Source organism: Cebidichthys violaceus, unplaced genomic scaffold (assembly GCF_023349555.1).
Source record: "Cebidichthys violaceus isolate CVI_PGR_0920_01 unplaced genomic scaffold, fCebVio1.0.p SCAF_15, whole genome shotgun sequence".
Taxonomy (NCBI): Eukaryota; Metazoa; Chordata; class Actinopteri; order Perciformes; family Stichaeidae; genus Cebidichthys; species Cebidichthys violaceus.
This window is the reverse complement of record NW_027176318.1, coordinates 14,223,661-14,243,721: the sequence shown is the minus strand read 5'-3', so window position 1 is coordinate 14,243,721 and position 20,061 is coordinate 14,223,661. Positions and strand designations below refer to the sequence as shown.

The 20,061-nt window shown below is 46.5% G+C and overlaps 1 protein-coding gene across 1 annotated transcript in view; it reads right to left on the bottom strand.

The window, feature by feature from the left end:
- The window catches only part of drosha (drosha ribonuclease III), a 30,496-nt gene that overhangs the window by 2,369 nt on the left and 8,066 nt on the right, over nt 1–20,061 (bottom strand). Inside the window, exons 10-16 of the mRNA XM_068710338.1 lie at nt 15,478–15,503; nt 15,090–15,195; nt 13,580–13,721; nt 11,286–11,368; nt 9,607–9,710; nt 5,813–5,905; nt 4,735–4,781 (exon numbers count right to left, since the gene is read on the bottom strand). Coding sequence (XP_068566439.1) covers nt 4,735–4,781; nt 5,813–5,905; nt 9,607–9,710; nt 11,286–11,368; nt 13,580–13,721; nt 15,090–15,195; nt 15,478–15,503 — 601 coding nt within the window. The remainder of the gene's footprint in view (nt 1–4,734; nt 4,782–5,812; nt 5,906–9,606; nt 9,711–11,285; nt 11,369–13,579; nt 13,722–15,089; nt 15,196–15,477; nt 15,504–20,061) is intronic.

Below are 20,061 nucleotides of genomic sequence, written 5' to 3'. Positions count from 1 at the left end.
TTGTGTCGACTTCGCCGAGACGCACATTTTGACTGTGCAGTTTTTCCGGTCGCTGGCCGTGACCGTGCAAAGCTCAACAGAACAGGCAGCGCTTCTCTCAACATCTAACTTCCCCCCCCCCCAGGTAGAAGTTTTAAAAAGTGAGTCTGTGATGGAGAACAGAGAAGACCCACAACGACCTGAGCCTGGATATTAATATTAATAATGAAAAAAGTTCTGTTAGTTGTAGATACTCTGTTATTCTGGCTCTGTACGTGTGGCAGACAGAATGATCTTGGACTAATATCTGATGGTAAATGTCTGAAGGTAAAGCCTCTTTGTGACTCAAGTTCCGTCTCAAGCGAGTAAAAACCAATAACTCCTCCGTGATGATCCGCTGTGACCTCGGAGGAAACGTTAATAAACAAAAGCGTCTTCTGCTTCGCTCGGCGTCGACGTCCTCCTGCGCTCCTGAAGGAGCGCAGTCAAAACAAACAGATGTGTCACTGTCCAAATACTCAAAGCCCTCCGATATAAACGGGAAAATGTAATTATTACCGTTGTCCAGACGGTGAACTCACAGCTGATAATACGGAGCCTTAGGGTTCGGATATTGTGCTTTTTATTCCCGCTGCAGAGAACGGTCCTCAAACGTCGGAGCCACGCGTTAAACATCTGGACTGAGCTCTGGAGCTCTTAGCTAGCTGAGTATTTAAAGAAAGCGTCTGACAGAGAGCATGCTGGGAACCTCTCTTTGCCTGAATGTTTGAGGATTCATTTAACATTCTGATCAAGTTAGAAATGCTAGATATTCTCTTTTTTTCTTTGTCGGTCGGACTAAAACGCGCAATTTCTAAAACGCCACCTTGACTTCTGAGATGCTCCGAGGTCTTTTTTTTTTTCCAGATATTTACTGTCATTTCATGGACTCGGTATTTGGTCTCAGCGAGGGCCGAAGAACAACACATTCTTCCACTAATTGGCTGTGAATAACTAAAAGGTCCCGCGGTGTCTCAGTTGTTCCTTTAATCACAACTCTGAAACGATAAACAAAACACAGATTCCCATAAGGTGTGTGTGTGTGTGTGTGTGTGTGTGTGTGTGTGTGTGTGTCCGGCTCGGGAACAGAAGAGGAGGGTGCGCTCTTCTTCTTCTTCTTCTTCTTCTTCTTCTTCTTCTTCTTCTTGCAACACTAATTTGTCATTATGGCAACGGAGAAGAAAAGTGCAAGAAAACGGCAATATGCTATTAAAAAACAGAAGACGGATCAAATAAAAAGGACAAAATACTGAAGAAAGAATGAGCTGGGAAAAAATGTATAAAAATCATATTGAGTGGAAATTTGAGACACACACACACACACACACACACACACACACACACACACACGTATACACAGTCAGTGTGCTTTCGGTGAGTGGGGAACACTTGCTGAGCCTTGGAGAGAAAAAAAAAAACAACTACATATTGCAGTTAAAATATGGAAATCACCAGCGTTTTTCCTCCAGGAGATGACTTGAGAATGACCCACTCCAGAGAGGAAGGAAAAAAGAAAAAAAAAGAGGCCTCGGCCATTTACATTGTTTAACATGCGGCACAAGAGCCGGCGTCGAAGAATAGGGCTGCTGGAGAAATACACAAGGCTTTCCATTCCAGCCTGCGATGGACATCACGAGAGACTCAGCCGTCTGACGACCTGGAGGGAAAGCACCTCGATCACCTCGGTGTCTTTTGTTTGTAAATCCCGCTTAAGGACGTGGGTTGCGGTCTTGAGATTTCGGGGGTCTCGGCGGCGGCAACAACAACAACAACAACAACAACAACAACGCGGCCTGTTGTTGCCCGCCCACAGCGGCGCTGAGATGCGGCCTCAGGCAGCAGCTGGATGGTGGGATCTACGATGGGCAAAACAACATACAGCGTCCTTTCACTATTCAGCCCGGGCTCAGGACGCCTCCATCACCCAGAGCTCACAAGCACCGCATCGCTCCACAGAGCCGATGGTGCGCCTGTACAGCGGCGCCGAGGAAGGGGTTTCCCCGCCAAGCCGCAGGGGCGTGAATGGAGATGCTGACACACTGTACTGTGTATCCATCCCGTGGTTTCATCCAGAGATTAAGGGGGGTTTTAGTGAAAGAGAGTCCCCTTCCAGCTACTATCCACATCGCTCCTTATTCTCATTCAACACATATTGCATTGTTTGAGGAAACAAGCAGCTGTGAGGAAGCCGAAGGGCCGAGTCCTGGAGACTTTAAAACAGAGACAGCGGTGTCTGGAAACGGTTAAGCCGTTTCCATGTATATTTGATGTCGCCTCAGACGGAAAGGTAAGCGGCGGCGCCGGCGGCACGGAGCCCCGGGGTCAGAGAAACGTCTGCACCGCCCCGACTCCGTCCCTCCGCTCCCCTACCCGGCTGCTCTCAGCTCCGTTTTATTCTCGCTCATCTTTCTCCCGGTACCGGGTCCCGGGTTAACATTTAATTCTGCCTTGACAGATACAGGCAGGAGACTGTCAAAACGTGCGCCCGTCAAGTAACGAAATCGGCCGAGCCACCGGCGGGGTCGGCTGCAGGCGGCACGCGCGCCAAAACACCCCCCACCCCCCCACCCCCCCGCTCTCTTTAATGAGCCCCGAGCTGTCTGCCTGAACGCAGCCGTGTCTCTCACCTCTCCGACACCGGCGGAGCCGCGGATTTCTGTCTGCCTGGGAGAAAAAAAAAGAAAGAAAAAGCAGCTCTGCAGAAGAAACAAAAGAAGAAGAGGAAGAAAAAAGTTCAACCCTGTTTAAAGTGCTGCTGATACTCGAGGAGGCCTTAAATAAAACATGGAAATGAATCCCGACACGTTTGTTTTACTTCTTTTTCGATCCGAGAGCAACACGAGGTAGAGCTGTAGTACACCGGGAGGAATGGTGGAGCCAATGCTGCAGCGAGGGCCAACGAGACAATCGATGACGAATTACATGACACCGGGGCTAATGGCCTTGATTAGTGTTGCTATGCGAACAAACGAAGCGAGGCCCCTTGACGATCACATGAGAGACAACGCGGCGGACGAGCTTCGAGACTCGTTATGTGAGCTCGTGGTCGGGAGGCAGGAGGCGTGTCAAAACCCTGCTGACTGACCTCGTGTGCGTCTATCTCTACGGGAAGTCGATGCTACGCAGACATGGAGAGGAGGGTATGAAAGGTGCATTTATTACAAAAAAAAAAAAAAAAAGATCAGCCTTCTATTTTTAATTGAAAAATCTCTCTACATAATGAGGGCTATCGAGAAACAACTCACTAGTGGAGATTGTGTAGCTAACTTTTGTCGAATCAACACTTTGTTCCTATTTTATGAAAAGGCCAATATCACAATATTAATGAAAATGACATAATGGACACGCTCACTTCAGGAGCACTGGGTGAAAGAAGAGGAGTACACCGGGGGGGGGGGGGGGGGGGGGGGGGGGGCTTTAAATCAAGTGACAAACACAAAGTCAAACAAAGCCCTCCAACTGGAAGCATTTTGCGCCGAAAAGGAAAGAAGACTCGAAGAGATGGTTTTTAAATGAACTGACCTTTTTAAAAGGCATCGCTAATCCAGCCACACGAAACAGCAATTTATGAGGGGGGGAGAAATGTTCATTTACTAGCAATGAGCGTCTATCAATCACGGTGACAGAGGTGTACACTGGGGAGAGGAAGTGGGAGGAATTAAGGGAGGGAGGAAGACACAGGAGAGAGAGAGAGAGAGAGAGAGAGAGAGAGAGAGAGTGAGAGTGTGTGTGTGTGTGTGTGTGCACTGAACTACGCCCCCTCATGAGGAGGGAGGCGAGGGAGAGGGGGGGGGGCTTTAAATAATGCCACCATAACGCTAATGTTTCATAAAAAAAAGAACTAGCACAAACAGTATCAATCACGAGTGGCTGGAGGCCTCATTTATGAGTGGAACAAAATCAAAGCATGACCTTCCTGCCCTTTTGCGAGTTCCGCAGACTCGTTCCAACAAAGCCATTTGCGCTCACCTCCGGCTAATTAGTCGAGTAAAGAACAAATTGTACATTTGATTAATGCGGCATTACGCATCCGCATACATATGCATCGAGCGTACAGCAGGAGATGATGGAAGCGGCTGTGTTTCTGAGAGGGCCTGTGATTGTATTTTTTTTTTTTTTTTACTTGGCAGCCAATGAGACAATGTAAATGCCGAACAAAAAAACACTATCTATTTCCTTAAGTGGCTGGTTGATGACAAGATGAAAAACAGCCAAGGAGTGAAGCAGCACACGGGGAGCGCATCACTCGCACTCCTCCTTCAAATCTGAAGAGGAGCGCTCCCGGGTGTGAAGCCTCGCTCTCCCGGTCTGTAGAAAGGGCTCAACAAAAAACAAAAAAAACAAAAAAGACAAACTTTGCACGGCCCTCGACACAAACTTCCTGCGTTCCCTCGGGATGATCGACGTGGTCGAGGATGCTCAGCTTCCCCCCCGTCCTTGTTTTATTGGTTCTCTCCATCTTTGGCGACGTCCCATGCCTATGCTCTGGGCGAGCACTTCAAACAGCCTAATGTCCTATATGTCGCAGCCAACCGGCTGGTCAGGCCACAGCTCTCTGCCAGCCATCTTGCATACTGTACAGCCAAGGCTAATATTCAACACTGAGGCGAAGCGTGTGAAAGGCTTAAAGTGTGAATATATGTGTGTGTGTGTGTGTGTGTGTGTGTGTGTGTGTGTGTGTGGAGGGGAGGGGGTTCATGTTGCCAAACAACTCACATTTTTCGAGCGCATCCATCGCAGCTCCCATTTCCGCCTGTTGGATGCTAGATTAGAATTTTTTTTTTTTTTTTTTTTAAAAGGAGACAGAGAAAGAGAGAGAAAAGGTCTTTAGCATATTCAAAATGTCTTTTTTTTTTTTTTATTTAAAAAAAAAATGAAAAAAACAGGCCCGCTATGGAGCGGATTATCAGAAGTGCTTTATATTTGTTTTGAAAGAGCCCTTTTGCCAAACAATCCCAGGTAACACAGCGCACACATTTCAGAAAAAGGTAAGCCTATTGGCGGCTCGGCGCCGGGCGCCATTTACGCCGGCAATTCACCGTCCCTCGTATATTATGTGCTGCGTGATCATAGCCCGGCAGCGGAGGTGGCTGGGAGCTTAAGTCATGTAAATATAAAAACAGTAAGCTGTCAGAGATCCTATGGAAGGGACAAAGTTATCGCCAGCTTAGAGCAGGAGAGAGAGCGCTTTCAAGTAAGGGGGCTGTGGGGGGGATTTCTACATGTGGAGTGTGTGTGTGTGTGTGTGTGTGTGTGTGTGTGTGTGTGTGGGGGGGGAGATGTTTGATGGATTTACGTTTCATTTCTTCGCAGGCTCAGCTGCAGCTTTATTGTCAACCCCTCCAACCCTGAAAAGGCCTTGGCGCGGAGATTCACTTTCTTTACTTTACAAAAGCGTGAATGTGTGAGCACACACAAAAGGTGTGCAGTCAAACAGAAACACACACACACACACACACACACATCGCTGCCCTGCTGTCAACACAATACCCCAGGTAGACCTGAATGCAGCCCTAAAGATACGGTGTCACCCGGTCACAGATTCCTCTTCTGCTCAAAGTGATATTTCCAGAACACAATTTACGCGAAATCAATAATGAATCGATTCGCTTTCGTTCTGCATAATGTCCCTGGCGATAGAATAGGCCAACGAGAGCTTAATTGCTATAATAAACACCATCAATAAAAAAAAAAAAAAAAAAAGGCACAGCCATTATTCTTGAGCCCATTAGCGGTGCATCCAGAGGTGGAGCCGCCGGGTCCTGCCGTGTTACACCGTTAGCGTCTCACTCACCTTGGGCCTTTGCCGCAGCCGATTCGCTCCCCTTTGAAATACACGGCGACGGTGTAGGTGCGGGCGTGCGACGGCCCCACTGTCTGCAGGGTCCTGCAAACACAAACACAGAAATATGGGATGACACGGAGGAGGGGAGGAGGGGTAGAGTTGAGGAATAATAACAACGCCCAGGGAGAAAGGCACAAGGACACTCGGGGGACGTTGTCCTTCGGAGAAATGACAACAAAAAAAAAGGGAGGTGAGGAGAAGAAAAAAAAAAAAAGTTTTCAATTGGAACAAATATAATTCATTTCAAGCGGCGGGTTGAGAGGAGAGGAATAAGGCTTTGATTCAGTGGTGTGCTTTGAGAGCGAGCACAAGCCATCTGAGGGACATATAAACAACTTTTAAAGCCTCCCCAGCTCCCAAACACCCATCATCTTCAGACACAGAGATCTCTGTTTGGTTAAAGGAACGACACGTCGGGAGACGAATCAAAATCAAAGATTGACAACAGTCTCCGAGAGACCCGCGAGTCTTTGAGTGCGCTAGAAGGATAAACAATGAAAAACGCTAAAGAGGGACCAACACATCTAAGAGATGAATGACGGCGGAATATCACTCGGCTCATTTACAGATGTGCCTCATTTAAGAGAGAGAGAATCAAGCTGTCGAGTGTGTTACATGTCTGCAGGGACAGCCAGACAAAACTTGGGATGTGTTTGAATAGTTAACATTAGTATAAACATCTCACACCAAAAGCTGCGAGTCGCCTAAATTATTCACAGACAATTTACTTATTTCAGGAGAGCAATCCATTTTTAATGCAACGCGGTCACTTATGACACTTGATCAATAATTCAGCCCTCTTTCTCACTTCACAAACGAAGAAGCGCACGGCGATTGCGTGGAGAACCAACGAGACTCTCGCGAGCCACGCTTTGGCCAAATCTCGCCTGGAATTATCACGCCGCTAAAAACAACGAGACGGAATAAAATCTGTGGGTTGTTGGGGGAATTGTCAACTTCAAGGCGGCGGCGGCACACAGACGGAGAGGAAACGGCACCGCAGAGGTTCTGTACGCGCTTTCGGCTCGCACTAATGGCAGCTTACTTGCGGGCCGATCTCTCCGCACGATGTGGAAAGCGTGTCTGTGTGCGCTCCCCGGTGGGTGCTGCCCAGACGAGCGGTACGGTGAAGTGATGGTGCCGGGGGTTGAGGTGCGAATCTGTCATCCACCAGACACATTCACCAGGGAACCTTTAGCGAGGGGCTCAATGCATTAACTCCTTTCCTTCCCTCCCCCCGCCCCTATGTGTCCTTTCCTGCCCTCTTTCGGTCATTTAGTCGCTTTCTCTCTGACTCGCACTCTTGTCTCACCCTCTGTTTTCTCTACTCCTCACACTTGTAAACAGATTGAGACCCTTAAGGCGGTCTGGGCCTCAGGAGATGTGGCGGTTCGCTCTTTTGAGCACGAGGTTGGCGGTTCGATTCCCTTGCTCTCCCCGCCCCACATGTCGAAGTGTCCTTGAGCAGGCCGCTGCCGTCAGCGTACGAATGTGTGTGTGTGTGTGTGTGTGAAGGAGAGGAAAATTAAAGTGCTTTGTCCGCTAAGGTAAAAAGGCACTATGCAGTCCATTTACAGACTCGACGCCATCAAATGCTATAAAAAGGTCTATGACTCTGGCTTATCGACCAACAGGTCGGGTCATCTCACGAGGAGGTTGCTCAAGAATCATCGGCCGCTCCTGTGTATTTGTCGAAAACGGGACGAACCGAGAAGTAATTGCACTCAAGGCTGCGGCAAAAAAAAAGAAGCCTCAAATCCGTCGATTGCTGGCTTTTTCTACGCTCTTGTGTTGAAATTCAAGTCACCCGAGGGGCTCTATTTGTTTCTAGTTCACGTTCTTGTGGGCCACAGAGTTGGAGGGAAGTGTTGATTGTAGTGTCAGAGTTGGGCTGTGTCAAAAAAAATCACCATCCGTCGGGCAGACAGACGGAATAATAAACAGAGGAGCTCTGAAAAGACATTCAAATAAATACAAGGAGAGAAAAGGGAGGAGGAGGGAAATGATTAAATGCCGGATTGCGGCGTTCGTTGTACGCTCCGTCTCCAGCCGCCCTTGTGCGTCCGGCTGACCCCTTTTTTTTTTTCTTCTCTCTCTCTCTCTCAGAGAAAACACTGTCAGTTTCCATGGTGACAAACACACTGCTTCACGACAGCTCTCAAAAGCATTCTGTCAAATGACACTTGGTCCTTGACCTTTTGTCAAATAAGAGGTCTCTTTGGGCGTGTTTCTATATCACAACAACAGAGACCTTTACACAGCTATTCACCATGTTCACGGACCGGAGAAGAGAGAAAAGTCCGGTAAATTATGTTTGTGCCATTTCTCTGAATGTGTATTGTGGCCCATGTGATGCCTGACTGAACCCATCTCAACTGTAGACTGGGTCATGCTGAAGAGAGGAAGGAGAACTCTTTTTTATTTACAATGTGCAGTGTACACGTGCATGAGCGTATGCACGTGTACACTGCACATACAAGCTATAGCAACGCTTTATTGTTATATTTCTCAAGCTAATGGTTGGCAAACATATACAACATTTGGGTGATATGACAATGTGTACAGTCAGACAACATTAACATTTGTAGGGTCTACTGTCTTTAGTGTCTACGGGTGTACAAGGATTCCCAAAAACAAAACAAAGAGAATTCTGCAGTTAGCTAAAAGTAAAGGATAAATAGTTGAATTAGTTAGCTAATAGTAGAGGATAAATAGTTGAATTAGTTAGCTAAAAGTAAAGGATAAATAATTGAATTAGTTAGCTAATAGTAGAGGATAAATAGTTGAATTAGTTAGCTAAAAGTAAAGGATAAATAGTTGAAATAGTTAGCTTGAAGTAAAGGATAAATAGTTGAAATAGTTAGCTTGAAGTAAAGGATAAATAGTTGAATTAGTTAGCTAAAAGTAAAGGATAAATAGTTTAATTAGTTAGCGTGAAGTAAAGGATTAATAGTTGAATTAGTTAGCTAAAGGTAAAGGATAAATAGTTGAATTAGTTAGCTAAAAGTAAAGGATTAATAGTTGAATTAGTTAGCTAATAGTAGAGGATAAATAGTTGAATTAGTTAGCTAAAAGTAAAGGATAAATAGTTGAAATAGTTAGCTTGAAGTAAAGGATAAATAGTTGAATTAGTTAGCTTGAAGTAAAGGATAAATAGTTGAAATAGTTAGCTTGAAGTAAAGGATAAATAGTTGAAATAGTTAGCTAAAAGTAAAGGATAAATAGTTGAATTAGTTAGCTTGAAGTAAAGGATAAATAGTTGAAATAGTTAGCTAAAAGTAAAGGATAAATAGTTGAAATAGTTAGCTAAAAGTAAAGGATAAATAGTTGAATTAGTTAGCTAAAAGTAAAGAATAGTTGAAATAGTTAGCTAAAAGTAAAGGATAAATAGTTGAATTAGTTAGCTAAAAGTAAAGAATAGTTGAAATAGTTAGCTAAAAGTTAAGTGTTTCAGGAATTCAATTACACAATTTGAATTTGTCCAACAAGGATGTGGTACAAAAAGGTTTGAAACCACTTCATTATCCATATTGCCTACTTCATATATTAAGTACTTCTAGATCCATTTAAACAGCAATACTTTTAAATATGAACTTTACTTTCAAAAGGAAGGAAAAAAATTCCAGCCTAAACCCAAGATGTCACACTCGGCAGATTGTTTTTCTGTTTGCTTTACTTGATAACACGAACATTGGCGCTGGCTTCACATAGCTGCTGTGTCTCTGTGTTTTCTGGGCTCTTACTTGTACAGCGGGATGTCGGGCTCTTTGCCCTCCGTTCTCAGGGTCAAACAGCACTGCTGCAGCTGAGACTTCGGGTCATTCCAGTCCTGGTTCAGGATGAACTCCTACGACACAGAGACCAAACAAAAACACACATGGAATCAAACCACTGCTTTCACAAACTTCAAAGAATCAGAAACTAAAAAATTCTGCCGCAGCGCTCTCTCATGCTTTTATTTCATTTTTGCCATGACCTCCCCCCCCCCCCCCCAACCCTTCCCTCCTTCTGCACTCACTTATTTGCTCTCTCCCTGACTGGCTCTCCATCTGTGTCTTCACGGTGAGTACAAATCACAGGCTACTTAAGACAAAAGCCAATCCCCGGCCAGATATAAAGAGCGTCTGGGAGTCTCCCAGGTGTGCAGCCCTGATACATTTCTCTTATCCAAGGGGGACTTCTAAAAGCCCTTCCATTAACAGGGAGGCAGCCTTGTCATAAAAAGGCAGACTTTGAATCCAGAACTGTCTGCTCCTATTAATTTTCTACAAAGAGTGCTTCTGCTTCTGTTGCTTGCGCTCTCCTACTCTCGCTTTCCTGCCCCCCCCCTCCACTAACTCCTCCATCTCTGCTGTTCCTGCTTTGGCGCTTTACTTCCCTTTTTCTCCTTCCCATTTTTCCTCTCTGAGGGGTGGGGGGGGGGGGGGTGGGGGGCTTCTACACCCATTTAGCCTAAAGCACAGAAATTAGTCTGTTTTCAAAAGAGCTAGCTATATGCTACGCTCGTTTCCCAGCCCTTTATTTCATGAGGAAAAATGGGGCGAAACGTAAGGAAAGCAGCATTTATGTCCCTTGGTTTCGCCTCTCTATTCCCATCCAAATTGGATGAAGCAGCACAGTGTGCGACGCCGTGCTCTCCAGAAGGCTGTGTAAGGAGACGTGCTGGCTGTTTCACAACTTTTTCTCTTTGGAAGTGGAAATGAGGTGCTCTCTTGCAGCGACCATGACGCAAAAGCTCAGCTCCTTCCAGAGCAGGAGGATTCTCCCTGGAGAGGCACACCAAGACAGCAATTAGCATGGCATATCAGACCACTGCAGCAGCTTCACACGGAGAGGTCCGCGCTGTGTGGGTACTCGTATTCGAGCATGGGTGTGTGTGTGTGTGTGTGTGTGTGTGTACACTTGTGCGCATGCCCGTTTAGTTATGGGATGCTATGTGGTGTCTTCTTTACCCGCAGCTCTATTAATGGCAAATAGCAGTCTTAGTGCTCCTTCTATCTATATTGGGACAATCTGATGGTGCTTGAGAACAAAACGCCTGCCCCTCCTCGCTCACATGTAGCCATGGGAGTCTCGAGTGAAGTTTACTCGATTTATCCGACGCCTGGAACACTCCAGAAACCCGACGCCATCAACAGCCCAAGCAATTCGTGCACCAATAGAAGAAAAAAAAAAAAAAAGAGTCACGACGACTCTCGCGATTCCCATTAGATGTCACTAAAATAGCGATCAAAGCCGCCGCGGCGAGAGCCATTCAACAGCCGAGCACCACTTCGGGCCTTGCGTCGATGCTGGCGCCATTAGGGCCCACAGCCATTAGCTCCCTCCTAATCATCTCCCCGGTTCTTTCTCTCCGAGGTGCCCGACTGAGCGGCTCATTGATCAGGCGCAAGTGGCGAATGCCTTATCGATAGGGTCTCACCTTCAGCCGGGGGAAAAAGCAGACGTTCATGAAGGTGTGCACATACTCCAGATCTTTATCAATGTAGAGAGCGGCGATGAAAGCTGCAAGACGGGGGGGAAATAAAGACAGCAATTAGAAACAAAACGACAACAACAAAAAAAAGAAGCAATACAAGATGGCAGGTTCCTTCTCCTGCTCTGCTTAACAGTTGGCTCTCGTCACGCTCTGGAGGTAAATGAAGCCGTAAAACAAAGACCAGAGGCCCGGTGGTGGTCCTCCACGGCGAGGTGCGTGATGTTAATGTAAACAATTGGAAAAGATGGCTCTCTAGTTCCCTGGCCGCCCCCCCCCTTTTTTTTTTTCCCCCATCAAACGGGAAATTGCTAGAGCGAAGGCCACACGGAGTTCACAGAAACATCTACACAATATATAAGATGAAACTGTATGTCAGGCTGAATGGAGAGTAACTGACGGACAACGTGAACTGGAAGAAAAAAAAAAAGATTGGAAATGTAAGCAGTAGGTGGCCGGGTGTCATCTCTTGTTTTCCTCTTCTATTGGCTGCCAGCGCTTCCACTCCTCTCCGTGACTAAGACGGCGGGACGCGGGAGAAGAATAATAGGTAATATTCCAGGAGGCCAGCGAGGGTCTGCCGTAGCCGCAGGGTACGACTCTTCATATGGCGCTTCATTTCCAGCGCTGCCCCCCCCCCCCCCCCCCCCCCCCTTCCCATCAACTCTGCTCCGGCCTCAAACTTTGAAAGGATCATTTGAAAGGCAAATGATATGAAGCACTGCAAGCCAGCGTATTGAGGTCTGCCATTCGAATGCTGACCTGGAACGCATTAGTGTTTTTTTCTTTCTTTCTTTCTCCCCCCCCCACCCAATCTGGAACGCACTACAGTCCCCGTTGCCGCTCGCTCTCTTTGTTGGCCTAATGAGGACCGCGGTGGGTCTCCTCCGACACTCGTGAGCTCAATCCCAGCTCCTCTGGTCGCATGGAAGGGGTCACCACCGTTCTCTGCTGATATTCATTAAGCATAGCTTAAACCTTTTCCTTTGGACTGACTTTGAATTGTGGTTTTTAAAATGAAGAAGAAAAAAACCAAAAAACGAATTTAAATGAAATTCATTTGATTTTTTCACTCGCATGCATTAATAAAATAATAACGTATCATCTATTTTAAACTTGAGGACATTATGCATTCATATCAGAATGTGTTGTAGACTTCCACTATAGCCAGCCCAATATTGGATTATATATTATAAATCAGAGAATAAGTACAAATAAAGCTAGGCTGGGTAATGTATTTTAGAAACAGTTTTTGTAATATTTGTTGAAATTCAAATGCTCTGGATATTACAAAAAAAAAAAGAAGGAAATAACCGGGTATCCGTCCAATCATTTCATTCCTCCTGCATGTTATTATTAGTGCACATTACAATCACGCAATGTTATTGCAGCTAGTGATTGAAATGAGCACTGCTTTTGACATTCTGCCACAGCTCCCAGTTTAGAACATGCATGTGATATATTAAGTCAAAGGGGATCATTGTAATGTGCAATACGACTTGAAATATGAGCATCGAGTGCTGCCTTCTCACTGCCATTGCCCCGGAGCACACTTATTCTTGATTTCATTGTTATTAATTTCCTTTTTTTGTTTTTCTCTCTCTCTCCTCCCACTTAGTTTACGGTTCTATAGAAACCGGCGTGTACAGAGGAGTGAGGCTGCTCATAGACATACATGGGCTGTTTCTTCAGCTTGAGTCACGAGACTCTTCCAGACCAACTGCTCGCATCAACGTCCTGAAAGCAAGGCGCTAAATGCACCTACGCCCCGGGGTGGATGACACCAAACCACCGGACAAACGCAGATCATTCCCCCCCTCCACCTGCCGAGCGTCTTTCACCGGCCGTCTATTCCACCGAGCAGCGTTTCATTCTGCTCCCGAAAACACTTCAAGGCGGTAGAGCACCGCAAGCAGCGTATTGCTAGTGGCAGCTGTAGCTGGTGGAATAAGGAATAAAGAAAGGAAGACAAAATCATCACTAAGTGCTCCAGTCATACTAAGCACATAGGGAGCATCTTCCAGTGTCTTCAGCAGAGAAAGTGATTTGACATCTAACACAAAGGGAACAAAGAAATCAATAACGCTACTTCTTAAACTGCACATTCTGGAGAGACGTGCGAGAGGAAGGAAAAAAAAAAGAAAGAAAAGGTTGACTCGGGGGTTTATACGGGTCTGTAAAGATTTTTTTTTTTTTCTCTCTCTCTCTCTGCGAATGAAATCAAAGAGACGTGAACGTACACTCCAGCAAGTCAGCCAGAGTCTTGGTCCGCAGCGCGACGGGCCGCTTGGTTTTGTCGTTGGTGATGGCGAACTCCTGCATGCCCAGCTCCTCCGCCACTTTGGCCTGCGTGCGATTGTTCACCAGCGAGCTGCGCAGGAGCTGCGGACAAAAACAAACAAAAACAATAGAATAAATAAAAACATCTCCCGTGTCCACCTGTCAGAAACGCCACGAGCACTTCCTACATGGAAATAAACAGGAAGGACACACACACACACAAAAAAAAAAGAAAACTTCAAAAACAAACCTCACACACGGAATAATTCATAGCAGACAGGAATGGTAATGCAGAGTAAATGTTTCAGGGAGATTGCACGTCGCTCTGTTTAATATTGCATTGTGACTTCGGAGCTGAGCGGATGACAACATGTGAGACCGGCTGAGGTACATTTACGTCTCTAAAACACAAACATGTTAAATATAGCCCCGAGATGTGGGAAAAGAGCAAATAGAATGCAATATGACCGTCTGAATGTGTCTCGCTGCGATGTGCCCTCCTTAACAGCAGACACGCAATTGGAGCCCTACACACACACACACACACACACACACACACACACACACACACACACACACACACACACACACACACACACACACACACACACACACACACACACACTAGTTGAATGAGCACTTTTCTCCCCGATTTGAAATCCATTTCAGTCGTACCCCATCTTGACTCTTGGGCATAAGCGTTGCTGGAGCTTTCAGTCGCTCAGCGAAAGCTCACTGGAAGCTTTTAAACGCGTGACGTCACGGCCTCCGTCTAGAAGGACTGAATGGAAAGAAACCGCTCGCCGCAGATGTTCTTATTCAGGTGGAGAGTCCGGTTCAGTCCCTCCAGCCTCGAGTGCTCCGTCTTCTGAAGAGAGGCGCTGATGTCGGAGAGCGTAATGCCGTCTGACGCCCGTCAGAAAATGGACTCGCATGTTCAAAGTGTGATCGTTCTGCTTTGTACCTGCGCTACAAGGGTTCACGCACGCACACACACACACCTTCTTTTTTCAAACGCTTGACAGCTCGGGCTAAAAAAAAAAAAAAAAAAAAAAAAAAAAAAGCCAACAAAGACGTGTTATTGAAATCCACTGAGCAATTTTGTCTCATGGAAATACCCATCACAAGGAGGAGAGTAAACATGCCGGCGCAGTGTGGGGCGAGGAGTGGAAGAGAGTCATTTTGTGGAAACAAGCGAAAGAGGGGAAAAGGGGGCGAATACCTGGCTGGCACTTTGAGATTCAAAGATTGATGGGAAGGAAAAATAAAACAAAAACCAAACAAAACAACAATCACCCACACACAAACACAGAAGAGCAGCTGTAACTTGGTTTTCAGGTAACCTTGTGTGAGACACAGCTGAAGACGGGTGTAAAGATGCAGATGTGGAGAGACTGTTAGGAGTGTGTGTGTGTGTGTGTGTGTGTGTGTGTGTGTGTGTGTGTGTGTGATGACGTATTTGATTCTTACCGTTAGATGTCCTTCGTGGTGGTCGGGGAAGTGGATGAAGAGGTACTCTGTGGCCACCAGCTGCATGATGGAGTCTCCCAGGAACTCCATCCTCTGGTTGTGGCCCCTGGACAACAAGGGGGAGCAAGGGATGGATGGAGAAAGACAACATATTGGTTAGAAAGGGAGCGATGCATCGTAGGGGTGAGGGCAGGGAGGGAGGGAGGGAGGGAGGGCAGGGAGAGTTTCCTATGAGGTTCTACAGCTACTCATCAGCGTGGCATGAAAGGCATCGCGCTCTCTCGACAAATCTACCCGGCTCTTAGTCTTTTTTAACGGGAAAACCGGTGAAGTCGGCTGATGCACATTTCATATGGGGGGGGGGGCCTCTGGGAACAGCTGCACTGACGAGCTGTGTGACAACTCGGAGGCTGCCTGAAGAAGAAGAAGGAGAAGAAGAAGAAGAAGGAGAAGAAGGAGAAGAAGAAGCAGCAGCAGCAGCCCTTCTGAAGAAAAAAAAGAAGCTTTGATTGCAATTGAAATGGAAAAAGAAAATACTTTAAAACCTCTGGTACACCTGCAGGAGTAGTGCCTGTCAAAAAATAAAATAGAAATCCTAAGCCCTTAAAAGCAGCAAGTGTGCTCAGAGGGTAACAGAACAACTCTCAGCCTCTCTAACAATTCCTAGAGAGAGAAGAGAAAAAAAAAAAGAAAAGTGAATGGCAGCACCGTGATACTGTACATCAGCTGCATGCCTTTCTCCCCATCAGTGAGAGGCAGGTCATTAATTAAACAGAATTATAGATTAGCATTGCAGATGTGGGCTGGTGCTGTGCCAGGCAGGCAGGAAGCAGGGTAGGGTAGGGTAGGGGGGGCGTAAGTACAAGCAGGGAGGTATATATATATATATATATATATATATAATATATATATAATATATATATTATATATATACAGCAGCAGCATCCATCTATATATATGAGCTGCTCGCAGGAGGGGAGAGTCTGAAGATGAGAGAGAAAGATGCAGAGGTAGAAGAGGAGGAGGGGGCCGACATCAAAGAGGAATAAAGGTCAAAGTTTATTGTCCGATTTCTGGCGCCTCGGCCTTTTATGAGCCGCCGAGTATCTGAGGCAGAGATCTGAGCTGAAGAGCCAAACAGCAGCAGCAGCAGCCTTACCAACACTGCTGTGTTGATTATGAATTTAATGTTGATTGTCTTTTATTTTGTTGGTTTACAAAATGTTTAGCGTGAGAAAAAAAGCCGGTCACACACACACACGTATGTCTGACGTGACATTTGAGCAGCTGGCACCAGAGAACGTTCAGCGGACTAAAATGAACAGACTATCAAAAGTTGCATCACTTGCTTTGTTTTCGATCAACGATATCGGTTAATCGGTTACACTCAGAAGAACCGCGGTGATCGTGAGGTAGAAAGCCCACCGGCATCCGTTTCAGTAGCAGAGCGCCGCTAATCACTTCTGTCGCCCACGCTGCTGCATAAGAGGGAGGATCAATGCTGGCCGCTTAAAGCACAACAGCAGCGCTTCTTCAAGGGTACAACAGCACGTACCTCTGAACCGTGATGCTTTACAATAAAGTCCCATTCTGACAATCGTGCTCGCTCTAGTCGAGTGCAGCTTTACATGAAGTGTTGGCTATGCTGGACATCATAAAAGAAAAGCAGTGTTTTTAGAGAGCAAATGTATAAGATAGCAGAGCAGTTATACGAGTTAGAACTTGAAAAGCTACTTTCTTATTTCACTCCGTCTCCGAGGTCCAGAAGTGAGCTTCATTAGCGGGGAAGGGACAAGTAGCCCGACGCGCACTCCCACATTAAAAATAATCACAGAGCCTCTTAATGAAAAGACTCTGCCACAACACACAGCGGAGCGTTACCAAGCGGAGGAGGACGGGATGAGGCCGGAGGGAGGCGGAGAGAGGGAGAGAGAGAGAGAGAGAGAGCGAGAGCGAGAGCGAGAGCGAGAGAGAGCGAGAGAGAGAGAGCGAGAGAGAGAGAGAGAGAGAGAGAACTCCCTGTTCCTGCTGTGCTTCAGTACTGTACATGTGCGGCAACAGGTCTGCTGCAGGATTTTCTCTCTCAAGATCCATACCATGCATACTGTATGTGAGCTGGGAGGGAGGGGGGGGGGGGGCGTACGCAGGGTGGAAACAGATCGAGAGGCGGGGGAGGGGGGAGGGGGGATGTGAGATTTCATTTCATGTCCAAAAGGAGGAGGCAGAGCGAGGGAAGCGGGATAGTGGAGTGACAGTGAGAGACGAAAGGATAGAAGAGATAGAGATAGAGGAGGGGGGGGGGGGGGGGGGGGGGGTCAAAGAGGAATGCGTCGCTGTGTGGAGCGGTACAAAGAGCCATCCCTTATTCACTTCAACAGCGGAGGCACAATGCTCCAGTAAGGTGGGGGGGGAAATTGAAGTAAAGTGTGGAGCCGAGGTCTTTATTCGCCTTTGACTTTGATCTAAAATACCTTTAACGGTCCCTCTGAGGAGGCGGCGACAAAGACGAGAGCACTCCATCTTTTAAGATTTCCACTCCTCTCGGTTCTCAGGGAAACGATGCTTGTTGTTTCAGATGCGCACGCATCGCGCGTCAGGTTCAAATGTGTAATCTAGAGCAACCTTTACACAAAGCGTGACGCTCGGTGTCATTGTGGGTGAAGGCAACAGAGGACAAAAAAAAAAAAAAAAAAAATTGCATATGGCTACATGAAAAGATCAATACAACTTCAAAGTGGTACTTCAGTACAATGAAATATCAGAGCAAGACGACGCTGGAGAGAGGGGGGGGAGAGAGAGAGAGAGAGAGAGAGAGAGAGAGAGAGAGAGAGAGAGAGAGAGAGAGAGAGAGAGAGAGAGAGAGGACAAAGGTCTGGGCTTCAGAGTTACAGAACCAATATTAGCAAATTATTAAAGACGAGCTATTCTTGATTCCTGATCTTAAAGTCACATTTTTCGTTGTTTTAGCACTTTCAGTTGTCTTGAATAACGCCATTGGAGTAGGCTGCCTAATGCTTTCTCGTTTAAATACTGTAAATTAAACTAACTACCCACCCAAAGGGCGTTCATCATCATCAAACATTGTTTTCCACCTGAGACTGGTTGCAGATAATGTGATATAAGCTGCAACGATGTCCGATAATAAAGCAGCAACAAAGTGTGCCTGTGTGCTCAACGGATTACTGTTTCTTTAGGGATTTGTCGTAGAAAAAAGAAAACATTTAGTTAAAGCTGCATTCTCTCTAGTGTCCAGCAGGGGGCAACTCCTCTGGTTGTATAGAAGTCTAGTCTAAAATGACTCTACTTCTCTCTTGATTTATTCCCTCAGTAAACATTGTAAACATGAGTTTATGGTCTCAATCTCTAGTTTACAGTCTTCTTCAATACAGCATGATGTTCATTTAGTACATTATGCTCCATTTAGAGTCAAACAGACCATAAAGCAGGGGATGCTTTAGGGGCGGGGCTAGACGCTGATTGACAGGTCTCTACCAGAGACGTGTACGCCGTCTCTACGTCACTCCTCCTCAGTCCAGATATGGTAATTTCTGTTCACTGGCTGCAAAAAAACAACAACATGGCGACGGCCGTAATCCAAGATGCACTCGATGCTTGAAACCAACAGTCCACAGAGGACTCCTATACACATTCTATGGGTGTGAACATGTATACATGTTTCAAAGAACTACTCTCACAGCTGCACAGCAAAACAAACTTTCATTTCACAAACTTGAAAAGAGACGGATCAGTTTTTTTCCCCCCACTAACGGTGAAATTCTTGCAACACTCTGCTCTTCCGCTGTGAGAGGAGATAGGAGGCCCAGCGCCCGGGGGCCCCCGGCTCGCCATCTCTGCCGTCTGATGGCCGCCTCCGGTCTCCACCGCCTCCTAACAGGGTCAACTCCCTTCTCGCGCCGTCTTCTTATAGGTCACTCTGTCCTCTATGTCTGCGTGAAGAGGAGGGCCGTCTCCTCAATCTGCTGCCCACCTTATTGTCTGACCTTCCCTTTTTTTCTTTCCCCGTGACGTGACCTGGTTCTCCTGTCCATCACCGCAGCGTTGACCCACTTCGGTGCAGCGTTTGATCCTCGCAGTCAGCCGTCGCTCAGTTCCAGCTTTCAAGTGAGTCCGCTCTATTTAGGTCAACCTGCCTCCGGCCTCCGAAACGAGCTAATGAACATAAATTACTCTGAAAATACACAAATTATTTCATTTGTGCTCACGGAAAGGTAACAATTTTGCGAAATTAAAAAAACAAAAACGCAATCGGGCTAAATGTCCGCCTTCGGTGAGGGAGAGGGTCCGGATGCGATGCCGAGTCAGAACACAAACATCACCTTGAGTTGGAAAGTCCTCAAAGCAAAAGCTCAGCGGGAGACGAACTTGTGGAACCTCTGATCGACTTCACTGACCATGAGCGGTGGAGAGATTTGACATTTAAGTGATGGATTAGAACACACACACACACACACACACACACACACACACACACACACACACACACACACACACAAACACACACACAGCAGTGGGCTGTACGTGGGAATGTGTGTTCACAGGCACACACACACACACACACACACACACACACACACACACACACACAAAGCAACGTCCTTGTGGCAAAGCTAAGCAAGCAATTACACAGCGCCGCCTGCCAATAAGATATCAGAGGTGCGCTGCCAAGGCTAATTTACTTTAGCTGTCAAACTCACTATTGTGTCGTGTCGCGAAGCACAGAAGTGAGTTAAGCTTCCGTCGCGTATTCACAATCTGAAACGCCTCAAACTGGAGCGAGGTCTGATTTTCGTTTTTTTAAACTTGCATTCTATCGTCGTAAGGTTGAAACGGGCCAGGCCGTCCAATCAATTTCAAGACACGACTGCGGACGTTTCTAACGTTATTGAACAAATGTCAAGGTTGAGGGAAGGGAAAAAAATGTCGTCCAATGTCGGTGCTAAATCACTGCGGC